The sequence below is a fragment of the Spodoptera frugiperda genome, chromosome 5 (assembly GCF_023101765.2).
Source record: "Spodoptera frugiperda isolate SF20-4 chromosome 5, AGI-APGP_CSIRO_Sfru_2.0, whole genome shotgun sequence".
Classification (NCBI taxonomy): Eukaryota; Metazoa; Arthropoda; class Insecta; order Lepidoptera; family Noctuidae; genus Spodoptera; species Spodoptera frugiperda.
The window spans coordinates 8,191,623-8,204,606 of record NC_064216.1 but is presented as its reverse complement, the minus strand read 5'-3'; the positions used below and the strand labels follow the sequence as shown (position 1 = coordinate 8,204,606).

Below are 12,984 nucleotides of genomic sequence, written 5' to 3'. Positions count from 1 at the left end.
GGATGGTACGGCCGTGCCGCTTTTTTTTTGCTCGACTTGGCGGGGCACTGCCGTGCCCCAGAACAATTTAATTATTTTACCAAAACCCTGTAAATGAGGACTAAGAATTTAAAGTTGACTTTAACAAGCGACAATATTTTGTGATAGTTATAAGTCTGTAGTTACAGAATATAATAATGACACACTAAATAATATGTGTATGCCCTTTGATTTCATTTATCACTTTAATTGATAATTGATTATTATTGATTGATTATATATATTGAATAAAAGACAAGTACATATTTCAATGTAATAAAATATTTTTCGTATCTAGTTGTTTTATTTCATGAAGTTACATTTTTATTTATTTAATAAAGATTAGGTTTGAAGTTGGCCATTTCATGAAATGCGATGATTTTATTAAATACTCCAGCATTTCCTGAAGTTAGCAAAATCTACGATGTGTTGACGTTTCGTAAACATTAATAAATATTGCCATCTAAGAAAATCGTTGTTTAATAATGGTATAACAACTAATGGCATTACAACTAATCATTACAATGTGAAGTTTTATTTGAAACATAACTTCAAAATAATAATAATCGTCACACTTCGAAATTAACAAAGGAGCGGGTATATTGTAATAGAAATGCGTTTTTACTATTTTGTTTGTACCCGAACGTATCGAGTGGTTGACGGAGACAATAATCACTGCTTTAAAGTCAAAATAAAACATCAGAGTTACCGACCATTTAAACATGGCTTACCCTCTAGTCTACGAACTAGATTACGATGAAGTTGTGAAAAAATATTACAAATTATTAAAGGCTTTACAACCAAACTGCGATAATTGCGAAGATGATCAGGCGTCGTCGGTTTTACCGCGGTCAGAGCCACCAGAGTCGCCAAATGCGCTGGCCAATCCAACTGGCAGTAGCAGCAGTGAGGAAGTTACGTTAAGATTAAGATATGATAGCCAACCTGACGCCAGTCCCACCATAAAATCCGGGAAAGAAGACGGGCAAAAAATTACAAATGAAGAGTTGAGAATTCAATCATATGATACAATCAAAACCAATAAGGAAAATCAAAATGATAAGTGCGACAAAATAATCAGCGAACCACATAAATTGGTAATGTTATACATTAATCCTATTATTTTTATTAATATGTACCTAGGCATAATCTTGAGACGTTTAGTAAGTTCGACACATGAACCTTTAATTGTATAAAAGCTTATTTTATTATTTAAGAATGTTAAGCTTCAGTTGAGCTGCTGCAGAGAAGTAGGTACCTGTAGGTAGGTGTGTATGTATACCTTTTATCAAGTTTTAATTGAAACTATTCATCTGCATACATATTAGATTGCGTTCATTAATCAACGCTTAGCTGACAGATATTAACTTTAAAACTAAAACGGTGACTGAGTATTGCAGCAAGTTACAGTAAATAAAGCCGAACAATGTCACTCGAAACGCCAAAGGCGGTGCAATTAATAAGCCTGAGTCAAATAAAACTGATTGTGACAATATTATTTCCAGATCGGTATTGGTACTGGAAACACGATGGTACATAAAGATAAGTACGAAAGAATCAAGTGGGAGTCTTATAGTATTGCCACAAGGACTTTACTTCGTCTTACCTTTCCAAGACAGTAAGTAATGCTAACTATACTTTTTTTATGGAATAAGCTGGTAAACGAGCAGACAGATCACATGATGGTAAGCAATCGCCGCCGCCGCATGCACACCCGAAACACCAGAGGAGTTATAAGTGCGTTGCCGGGTTTTTGGGGTTAGGAATTTAAGGGTTGTTTTATCGAATCAGTGAATGGCAAGGGACGTATTTGGGCCTCCAAAAACCTGTTTAGTGAACACGAAAAGGCGACAAAATTATACTTGTTGATACTTTTTGGAATGAAATTTTCTGTAGACGAGTTTTAACTTTTGAACTCCCTTTTTTAATGTTGCACACATATTTTACGGTCACATTTACATATGTATAACACACATACCTACAGGTCAAAATGAAACTATCCTGTTTGTTTGGCTGTAGTCAGCTGAAAATATTAAGAAAGTATTAATATTTGTTTTTACAGGACCTTGGCGACCCATACTTTGACGGGGAAGAAGTCGCCAGCTTTTCAACACAAGCCAGCTAAGATGTGCTTGGATCCAAGAATAATTAGTGATGTGATCAACGAGGTGATGAAGAAATGTGGCGTACCAGAAAATATTATTCGGTGAGTTGATTCACAGATTTTAATACAAGGTTTTTCTCTAGTCCATCGTATTCCATCATTGCAGTTTGCATAAATTTTTAAGAAACTCACAATATATTACTACGAGACTACGAGGACTACGAGACTACGAGGACTACAAGACTACTGCGACTACAAGGACTGCGAGACTACGAGGAATACGAGACTACGAGGACTACGAGACTACGAGGACTACGAGACTACGAGGACTACGAGACTACGAGGACTACGAGACTACGAGGACTACGAGACTACGAGACTACGAGGACTACGAGACTACGAGACTACGAGGACTACGAGACTACGAGGACTACGAGACTACGAGGACTACGAGGACTACGAGACTACGAGGACTACGAGACTACGAGGACTACGAAACTACAAGGACTACGAGGACTATGAGACTACCGAGGGCTACAAGACTACGAGGACTACGAGACTACGAGGACTACTGCGTCTACGAGGACTACGAGACTAAGAGGACTACAAGACTACGAGGACTATGAGACTACGAGGGCTACAGGACTACGAGGACTACGAAACTACAAGGACTACGAGGACTATGAGACTACGAGACTACGGCGTCTACGAGGACTATGAGGCTACGAGACTACAAGGACTAGGAAACTACGAGGACTAGGAGGCTACGAAACTACGAGGACTACAAGACTACTGCGACTACAAGGACTATAAAACTACGACGACTACGTGACTACGAGAATTATGAGACTACGAGGAATGCGAGACTACGAGGACTACAAGACTATGAGGACTAAGAGGACTACAAGACTACGAGACTTCGAGGACTACAAGACTACGAGACTTCGAGGACTACAAGACTATAAGGATTACGAGACTAAGAGGACTACAAGATTACGGCGTCTACAAGGACTATGAAACTACGAGACTACGAGGATTACGAGACTACGAGGTTTAAGAAGATTACAAGACTACGAGGACTACGAGTCTTGTCTTCACTCGCATAGTCCGGCTCAAATCCAGTGGCTATATTTAATTAGTTTTTTTTTATATTTTATACGCATAGCATTTATGCATTAAGTAAAACTTAACGCCATAGGTATTATGGAAGTCATTGGATATTGATATTTGTATTAGAAAACTACACTGGCAGTTTTTATACACCTGAATTGGTATTAAACCTTTCATCTAACATCGTTTCACTTTTTTTGCAGGAGCATCATTTCAATTAGTTGCTCTGATGAGGCCAAGAGGTTGAATAGACTAAAGAACAAGACGTCTAGAGGAAATAACGAAAACATACTGCCACCAGCTTAGATACAAGAAGAGGCAAACATGTCATACGAAGTTGACCAGCTATACGAGTGCAACGTAGCGGGTTTCTGAGACCCATGGGTGTATTGTTTATTACGGTACATTTTATTGACAAAATATAACATTTAAAAAGAGGTTAATAACACACAACTCTTCTCAAAAACCAATCAAACATATTTTAATTTGATGTTGATAATGTATGATTTGCTGTATTGTGAGTCCATCGAAATGGTTTGAGGGGATTTCGAGAATGTGATAGTTACAAATGACTGATTTTTTATCTAAGTAGGTATAAATAGCAGAAGTAAATAGACTGCAATATAATTTGACTCGTATCCATGTTCAGAAATACAATGGTGTAATACTTAAATGATAGGTAAGACCTATATTAGGTTGTTGCAGTTACTAATAAGGTATTACGTTATAGGAAAGAGGCTCAGTGTTAGTTATAGAATGTAAATAATTACAGACAAATTGTATATATACTTAAAATAATTTAATCAATGACTTTTATATTGCGATTGAATATCATATATTTTTAATGTAATAAAATATTTTGGTATCTGGTTGTTTCATTTTACAAAGTTTCAGTTTTATTTGTTTTGTTGCATAAAGATTAAGGGGCACGTTAGCCGGTTATGTTTTAAGGCCATGGTAGCACTCCGGTCAAGCCGCCGATAACATTGCCATATCATAAAACTTCGTAAACTTTCACATATTTATTTGGCAGACTATAAGTTTAATAATTAAATATGTTTTAAAGCAACTCAAAGTAAACAAACTAATAATGTACAATTATAATATTGGAAACATTCCCAACTATACTTAAAATAATATTTTATAATTAATTATATTTATTAATTGCCACACTGAAAAACTGACAAAGAAGCGGGTACATTGCAGTAAGAATGTAATATTTTTGTTAGTACCCGCATTGGGCAGTTGGCGAAACATTTTATACGTTGTATCTAGACGGGGGAAAGTATCACTGCTGTAAAGTCGCAATAAAACTGTTCGAATTCTACCAATGTAATACGGCTTGCTATTTACGAAATCTGTACCGCTCTTGGAAATTATTGGATCATTGGATCTACGATCAGTGAGTTTGCGTTTTTCAAGATGAATGGTTATAGAGAACATTCTGGGTATCTCCTCGTGCAGTGGACTGATGGAGAAAGAGGACAAATTGTGGTGGCCGCTAACGAAGTATTGAGCCCTGTATTGAGAGTTTATACGCCGAACCAGCCGGTGATACTGCCTTATGGCAACCGACCAAGACGAGCCATTGTAGTGGCGATTTCAAGTAAGATTTTTCTTCTTTTTTGTAGGTGTATACACGCTTAAAACCGTATCAAAATTCGTTGTATTGTTGTTTTGGTCAATGGGTCTAAGCTTATATAAGAACAGACAGCGGAAAGCTACCTTGTTTTAGGTATACAATGTAGTAAAGAAAGTGCAGAAACAATTGTCCCCGACTGCACATTATGATTTTCTCCTGTTGTTTCTCCTTTTTATTATTACGTAATGTTTTTTTAGTTTCAGTAATTTATTTTACTTTTCTAATATGTTGCTCCACACTAGGATTTTCTCCTGTGAGTTTACAAAAATGCAAGTTCACAGACACATAAAACCCAGACTAGAAACAACAATTTTTGGATCACACAGAGTTGCTCCGTGCGGGAAGGAAACCAGATACATGTTTGCCACGGCAAACGATTGCCTAGCCCCCGCTCTAACCGTGCAGTCAACTCCACATGCACATCAAAGTAATTTGATGAGGAACAACAATTTGTAGGTAACAAAGAATTAATCAGTGTGGGTAGCTCATTGCACTGTATTTTTTTTACAGATAATCGTTTTTTATTGGATCCAGAACCAGCTAGACGGGGACCGAGAGCAAGAGCTAGAAGGGTGAGAAGATTATCAAGCTCATCGTCATCTAGTATGCCGAGTGATGGCGCCGAGTCTCCAGAACCAACCGAGGTTGGTACACCTTTCTATAGTACTAAACCTGTGTATATTTTATACCTAGAAATGAACATGCCAAAATATTAACTTTTTATTAATAATAATTAAATTACGAAAATACTTTTATCGAAATATCATATTGTATTGAAAAGTACTCAATTTGTAAGCGTACCTAATTCTTTAATAATGCACCGAGGTAATGAATGTTCGAAATTAAAATTCTAGATTGTTTACCTTAGAAACGGGTTTTGTTTACCTAAACCTATGAAATATAATAGGTAGATTTGGGTTGTGTAATCATAGAACGGGTCATTTCCTGAATTTTTTTGACTACGAAAAAGGTTATATTTATCTCTTAAGGTGCATGATTTAAGACATAAACATCAAAAGAACATAAAATAAATAGCCTATGTGTTTTCTATATGAAATAAGAACCTATGTTATGCGACGTAAATAAATAACGATGTAAGTAATTCCCTAAAAAGTCGGTAAAGATATCGTTTTGGATATTTCGAAAAAGTATTGGTTTGTCTAGGTATACATATCCCATTTTCCACTACATGAAATAATTAAATAAGTAACATAAACATTTCCAGAACAACTCCAGAAAGCCCTGGATAGAACGATTCTATCGTCAACATAATTATCAGCGTTGGTTGGCAGCACAGAGATGGCAGCAAAGAATACACAGGCCCATTCCTAGATTACCGTACTCCATACCACAACCAAGCACTTCAGGCATTGTGACCAGCAGCCAACCATATAGTAACGGATTTAGCAACGGACATATCAACGGGTTTGCAGATTCTAGTCGTAGTAATTTTAATACACTAGAAAACATGAGTGAAAGTGAGATAGCGTTTAATAATACAATTACTTTTATGGCGACTGGGTCTTTAAATCCACCACCACAGCTGTCGAGGTTGTTAAATCCACCACCGCGGCCTTCGGGGTCGTCGGACCCGCCACCGCAGCCGTCAGGGTCGTCGGACCCGCCAGCGCTGTCGTCCGAGTCGTCGAACCCGTCACCGCAGCCGTCCGGGTCGTCGGATCCGCCAACGCAGTCGTCCGGGTCGTCGGACCCGCCAACGCAGTCGTCCGGGTCGTCGGACCCGCCAACGCAGTCGTCCGGGTCGTCCGACCAGCCACCACAGCCGTCCGGGTCGTCGGACTCGTCAGCGCAGCCGTCCGGGTCGTCAGACTCGTCAATGCAGCCGTCCGGGTCGTCGGACCCGCCACTACAACCGTCCGGGTCATCGGACACGCCATCGCAGCCGTCCGACTCGTCAGACACGCCACTGGAGCCATCTGGGTCGTCTGACCCGCTACCGCAGCCGTCCGGAATGTCTAACCCGTCACCGCAGCCGTCAGAGTCATCAGATCCGCCACCACGACCGTCGGGTTCATCAGACCTGCAACCGCACCCATCGGGGTCGTTAGATCTGCAAGCACAGCTGTCAGATTCGTCAAACCCATCACCGCAGCCGTCGTCGTCGTCAGATCCGCTGCCGCAGCCTTCGGGGTCATCAGATCCACCACCGCAGGGGTCTTCAGATCCACCACCGCAGCCGTCGTCGTCGTCAGATCGGCTACCGCAACCGTCGGAGTCGTCACATCCACCACCGCAGCCGTCTTCGTCAACAGATCCGCTACCGCAACGGTCGAGGTCGTCAGATTCACCACCGCAGCCGTCATCGTCGACAGATGCGCTACCGCAACCGTCGGGGTCGTTAGATTCACTACCGCAGCTCTCGTCGTCGTCAGATATGCTACCGCAGCCGTCAGGGTCGTCAGATCAACCATCGCGGCCGTCGGGATCATCAGATCCACCACCACCGTCGTCGGGATTGTCAGACCAGCCACCGCGGCCGTCAGGGTTGTTAAATTCGTCATCTCAGCCGCCGAGGTCTATAGATCTGCCATCGCAGCCGTCGGGGTCCTTAGATCTGCCAACGAGACCTTCGGGGTCGTTAAACCCCTCTCAGCCGTTGAGGTCGTTGGATCTGCCATCCCGGCGGTCGGGGTCGTCAGACCAACAGATTGCGCAGGCCAGTAATACTGAGCCACTAATAACTAGTGATGACCTTAGGAATGCATTAATAGAAATTCTGGATCTGTTCCAAACTGGCCCTAGTCGCTCTAGAGAATCCAGAGAAGACCATACCAGTGAGAATGTTGTTAACCATGATCAATCGTCTGATGACGACAATGTAGCTATCCCGAACAGTTTTAACCGTCCTTCTATCACAATTACGAAGCAAATGGAACCTTTGAAGACAGCAGACCTACAAATGATGATTGAATCGATAAAGGAGAATGTTGCACCGCAGTCTCCACAACAAACACTCAGTGTGCGCCGAAGACGTCGTAGGAGACGAAACAGAGACTCCCATAATGGCAGTAACACACGTAGTATAATACGACCAACGTCTCCAGGTGGTCTTTTAGATCGTATGACATGTGAGAGAAATAAAAAGATTGCTAATCAATTTCAACGTTTATTTTCATTTATAAGGGATGAATATGATAAAGGAACAACGCCAGACTTTTCGAATGCACCACAGTTACAGGATTTATGGGACATTCTTGGTTCTAGCAACAGATCTCAAGATGACGTCCAACCTGGCCCTAGCAACCGCGACCCCGGCCTCCCTGGCGTCTCCGGCCACAGCCGCTCTTTAAATCCACAGACAGCGAACCGAAACAGTGAGGATGACATGCAATTATCCTCACTGTCCGCGCGATCAACGTCGTCATCGTCGTCATCGGCATCGGCATCAAGTCCAATGAAAAAAATAAGAACAGAGGAAAATTATTGAAACTATAAAAAGAACAAAACATCAATAATAATAAAAAAAAAATCCATTTCACGCAGGACCAACGTGATTATTGACGGACCATATTATTTAGCAGCTAGCAGCTAAACAGTATAAATTCACTTTGCAGGAAATTGCTATCCACTAATATTCCAGACTGTTATCATCAGTGTTTAAAGAGCACGGTAATTATGTCGTCGGAGATGATATAATCACCACATGCCTTTCAATAATAATGTATAAATGATAATTATGAAATGTAAATTATAAATTGTATCTACTTGAGTACATTTTTATACCAAAGGATTGTCGTACAGGCACGTGTGTGAAGCAAACCTGTGAAGTAAACCAATAACTATGATCGAAGCAAGGCTTAGCTGTCAATGTGATTCTTTTGATATTTTTTATGTTTCTGTTTCTGTGAATAGTGTATGTAAAAACAGTAGTGGTACTATTTAGTCCACCCGTAGGTAAGTACAAAATCTAGTCCCAATGTTTTTTCTTTTGTATAAAATTAACATGTAAATTCCTTGCCACTAATGTACACAGATTTTATACCAGAATGTCTAATTTCCTGTTTTATACTTTCGAGTCATTTAATGGTTACTTAACCTAGAGTCTAGCAATTATTTTTGGAACAAAATCATTACTAAGGAATGGTTTAAGTAATCATTAAATGTCTCTCAGTACGCAGTTGTAATATCATGTGTATGAATTAAACTCTGTTTTAACTAAACTTATGTTAACTGACCATTGTGCACTGTTTTTAAGACTTTCCACGTATTAACAGTTTTAGATTTCTTAGCATTTAACGAAACTATTTTTTTTTTCACTTTAGTAGCAAAATACCTAGTTGACTGGGCTTTACTTGGGTGAAAATTAAAATGACATCTAAAATTTCTCAGCCCAGGAAAACTGTATTGTGATTCGTATCTTATCGAAATCATTTGAGTCGGTTTCGAGAATGTGACGATTGAAAATATTTTAATTAATCAAATATGGGTATCATCTAATATATAATGAATTAATGATAAATTATATAATGCAATTAATAGAATAATTAATAGAATTTTAATACGTGATTTACGTACACAATGGTAGTTACCTGACGTTTATGTATCGCAATTTATACCATCAATAACTAATCAGAGTTTAAAATGTATCCTTAGAAACTGTATATAAATAAATAATAATTATGTGATAGGAAAGAGACCAAGTATTAAGTTTACTTTAAGTAATTCCATAAAACAAATATGTGCATGAATCTTTTAAATCAATTTGACATTTATATTATATAGACAATGAATTTGAATAAAATATAATGACAGAACGTAAAGAAAATATTTATTTGTTTCATTTCACAATTTCATTTTGTATGTAGTGTATTAATATCGTTGACTAGACTATGTAGAATAATAATTATGTATAACAAGACATTTCCCTGAAGGAATAGACAGAGGTGTACATTGTACAGTCAGGGGACAAAAATGCAGTAACAGTGCAACTGTAGTACAACAGCTTGACGTTTTAAAAGAAATCGACTCGTCATGTGTTAATGTCGACGTTTGGCCGCTATCTCACCTGATGGTAAGTGATGATGCACGTCTGCCCATAAGCAACCTATTCACTCAGGCTTTGACACTCAGGTTATACCCATCAGGAAACACAGACTCCGGCAAGGAGTTCCACTCCCTAGCAGTTCGCACAAGGCAGCTTGAAGCGAAGCGCTTCGTGCGAGTAGGTGGGATATCTACCATGAAAATATGACGCCTCGCTTCGCTTACCGGCTTATTCCATAAAATAAACATACAATTTTTTTTATAGTGTGTCGTGATATAGATCATGTGTAACGACACATATGATGATAAGTATATTTCTTTAAAAACGTCAAGCTATATGCGTTGTTGCACTGGTACTGCATTTTTGACCCTGACTATACATACATAATTATATAATGTAACAATCACTTTCCACCAGTTATGTTCCTAGAATATACAAAAAATCTTTTATATAAATAGTAAAAAAGCATCAGTATATAAAGACGTAATAATTAATTACGTGTTAACTAATTATAAGTACATAAGTCATTTTGTACATCCATTTTTATATTTATATTTTAATTTACAAAACCTTATAATAGATTAGAGATGGCGTTGAATTTGTTTTTCAAAATTACAAATACGTATCAAAAATTTATAGTTTTTATGTCATATCTTGTTTGGTATTAATGATTAAAAAAATTAGGCCTTCCCTACGGCGAAGGAAAACTGGACTTGAATATAGTTATTTCGTCAATCAAAAACAATTTGTTTCCACATAACTCTATTGGAGTATTCAAAAGCAACTTAATGAAAATAATATTTCAATTATAAGAAATGAAAGTCGAAAATTCGTAAGTTTTGTGTTGTACACAATTAGTCGCGTATTCCTTCTCCACACAAGAGGCCTTTACCCAGCAGCGGGACAAATTAAAAGCTTGATATCAATATAAAACAAATGCACATAGTCATAGCGACCGCATAGAAAAACTAATAAGTCCACATCATACCAAACTAGGCTTTATTGCCGCCTAACAAAGTCGATTGTCACTCACGCACTTAACGTCCTTGTTGGAATATACCAAGGGGTGATAATACGATATCAGTGTTGGTGCTTGCTGTGATTGCTCTCATCAGCATCATGTCATCAGGCGTGAACTGCCACCCGCTCAGCTGACCGAGGCTTGTGAGCTTGGGACAGCACTCGATCAAGAGGTCGACTGTGTCTCTCGTCAAACGAGGCGCATTGGGGAACCAAATGCCTTCCAAATGCTCGAATTTGTATCGGCGAAGCATTCTGTAATGGAAAATGTTTTGACGATAAAAACAGGCAAGTACCGACATTGTCAGGTATATTTTTAAAAGTTTTATTTTGTTTACACATATCTTGTTTTTATTTCCAATATTGTAACTTAACTGCCATAATCGTTCAATGGTTTTGGTGAAACGAATGAAGTCTATTCATTACTTATGTATTCAATAGTAGCTAAAATAATAGCTATTCATCATATTTTAAACATTATTTTTCGTCTGTGGGTTAATTCATAAATAGTAGAAGTAGATACGTAAACGGACAGAAATGTAAATACAATGCCTAAATAGACATAAGTAGATAATTTGTTTAAGACAAAAAATACTGAAAATTAAAAATACATACCGTGACATATCATTGTCATCCAATTTGATTTCGTCGCCGATGATCAATTTCTTTAGCTTAGGACTACCAGTCATCAAGTACTTGAGACACGATGTGGACAGATTACCGTGGATAATTTCAATGTGCTGCAAATTGTTGAACGGTATCTCTTCTTCATGCGTCGCCGTCTGTATTTGATAGAACTCTAAACTCTCCAGGTTCCTACATGTCTCTGCTACCCTGGTAAAGTTGAACGACCCAGTAGATGCAGACAACATCAACGTTTCTATCTTGTGGCCAACCTTATCAAGCAACTGGTGAAGTTCGTGGCACTGGAATTTGTTCAGTTTAATCTTACTAACATTGTTCAACTCTTTGATCTGCTGCAGCACGCCCTGGTCCGGCTCCTCCAGGTAAATGGTTTCTATCATCGGACACAGCGCAATGATCGCCTTCATCGTCCGCATGTTGGTCTGCACGTCATGCATGTACTGGAGCTTTGTTTTGAAGTCCGGGTCCGTCCTGTATATCGAGTAAACAGATTTACCAACAAACGAGTAACTGCCAAGATTAGTGAGGTTTGGCAGCCGCCGTATTAATAAAGCGACGTCTGTGTGATCAATGTTCTCCTCGCCGTACATTCCTATGTTTACCACAGTCAGACTTTGAGTTAATTGCGGGTTTCCAGTCAACATGGCGTCTATGCCAATCTCCGTGATGTCCGTTTCACCAGAAATGTCCAACAACTTCAACACTTTATTGTACTTGCCGATATATTTGAGCACTTCGTCGTTAGCAATGTAGGGAATATTCAAGCATGTTAAATTGGGAAGATTTTTCAACAGCTGATACATTATCGGCAAATGGTCGTCCTTAACCCACACTCCTTTCAAATTGAGAGCAGTCAAGTGGTGGCCTTGCTCCATAATGAGCTCAAGGACCTTCCTATAATAGGGAAGGGGGAAGATTCCCGTCGCTAAACTTTTGACGTTTTCTTTGAGCAGTAGTTTCATTGTGTAGTATCTAACAGAGGGTTCTAAATACTCCGAGCTAAGTATTAAGTTAATGAGATCCTGGAATATGTCGTTGGTTGCACCCATGCTCTCGTAGTACGAGGAGACCATGGCAAACTCCAGCGCGGAATCTTCTTCGGATGAAACACGAGACAGGGCGTGGATCAACTGTCTCGCCACTAACGACAGAGTGATCTCCTGCAGCGGCGGCACTGGCAACTTGGGCGACATGGTGACACAAACTACAGAGGTCCAACTAAATAAAATATCACTTTCACTAATATAACACTACTAACTCGCACTAATTGAGCATCGCAGTATCAGTGCTGCGGCTTTCAGTTTTGGGAAGAGAAAGAAGTGAAAAATGGTGTAGCTATTTAGCTCACGCATGCGCACCGCGCGGCTGGCACTGCGCCAGCGCACGTTTATAATTCAAACTCACACACAACTCGCGCCGTATTTTTAGAACTTTTATAAA

The 12,984-nt window shown here is 39.2% G+C and overlaps 3 protein-coding genes across 3 annotated transcripts; 2 read left to right on the top strand and 1 right to left on the bottom strand.

Annotated features, from left to right (window-relative positions):
• Positions 1–465: 465 nt before the first annotated feature.
• Positions 466–3,676, top strand: LOC118271741 (early boundary activity protein 2-like). Its single transcript, XM_035587914.2, has 4 exons — positions 466–1,115; positions 1,524–1,636; positions 2,081–2,224; positions 3,436–3,676. Exons 1-4 carry the CDS (start codon positions 741–743, stop codon positions 3,536–3,538), a joined length of 735 nt encoding a protein of 244 aa, XP_035443807.2. The 5' UTR covers positions 466–740; the 3' UTR covers positions 3,539–3,676.
• A 978-nt stretch (positions 3,677–4,654) lies between these two features.
• Positions 4,655–8,496, top strand: LOC118272169 (uncharacterized). The gene is made up of 4 exons (XM_050693806.1): positions 4,655–4,838; positions 5,385–5,518; positions 6,100–8,209; positions 8,450–8,496. Exons 1-4 carry the CDS (start codon positions 4,655–4,657, stop codon positions 8,494–8,496), a joined length of 2,475 nt encoding a protein of 824 aa, XP_050549763.1.
• On the bottom strand, positions 7,989–12,914 carry LOC118271719 (uncharacterized). Its single transcript, XM_035587883.2, has 2 exons — positions 11,515–12,914; positions 7,989–11,154 (listed from the first exon to the last, which is right to left on the bottom strand). The coding sequence occupies exons 1-2, from the start codon at positions 12,735–12,737 to the stop codon at positions 10,917–10,919; spliced, it is 1,461 nt and encodes a 486-aa protein (XP_035443776.1). The 5' UTR covers positions 12,738–12,914; the 3' UTR covers positions 7,989–10,916.
• Between the last annotated feature and the right edge of the window lie 70 nt (positions 12,915–12,984).

Coding starts and splice junctions, on each gene's coding strand:
- LOC118271741 (XM_035587914.2), top strand. CDS start 741: ATGGCTTACCCTCTAGTCTACGAACTAGATTACGATGAAGTTGTGAAA. Junction 1,116..1,523: donor TCAGCGAACCACATAAATTG/GTAATGTTATAC, acceptor TATTATTTCCAG/ATCGGTATTGGTACTGGAAA. Junction 2,225..3,435: donor GTACCAGAAAATATTATTCG/GTGAGTTGATTC, acceptor CTTTTTTTGCAG/GAGCATCATTTCAATTAGTT.
- LOC118272169 (XM_050693806.1), top strand. CDS start 4,655: ATGAATGGTTATAGAGAACATTCTGGGTATCTCCTCGTGCAGTGGACT. Junction 5,519..6,099: donor AGTCTCCAGAACCAACCGAG/GTTGGTACACCT, acceptor AAACATTTCCAG/AACAACTCCAGAAAGCCCTG. Junction 8,210..8,449: donor ACAGACAGCGAACCGAAACA/GTGAGGATGACA, acceptor TTCACTTTGCAG/GAAATTGCTATCCACTAATA.
- LOC118271719 (XM_035587883.2), bottom strand. CDS start 12,737: ATGTCGCCCAAGTTGCCAGTGCCGCCGCTGCAGGAGATCACTCTGTCG. Junction 11,155..11,514: donor GATGACAATGATATGTCACG/GTATGTATTTTT, acceptor TTTCCATTACAG/AATGCTTCGCCGATACAAAT.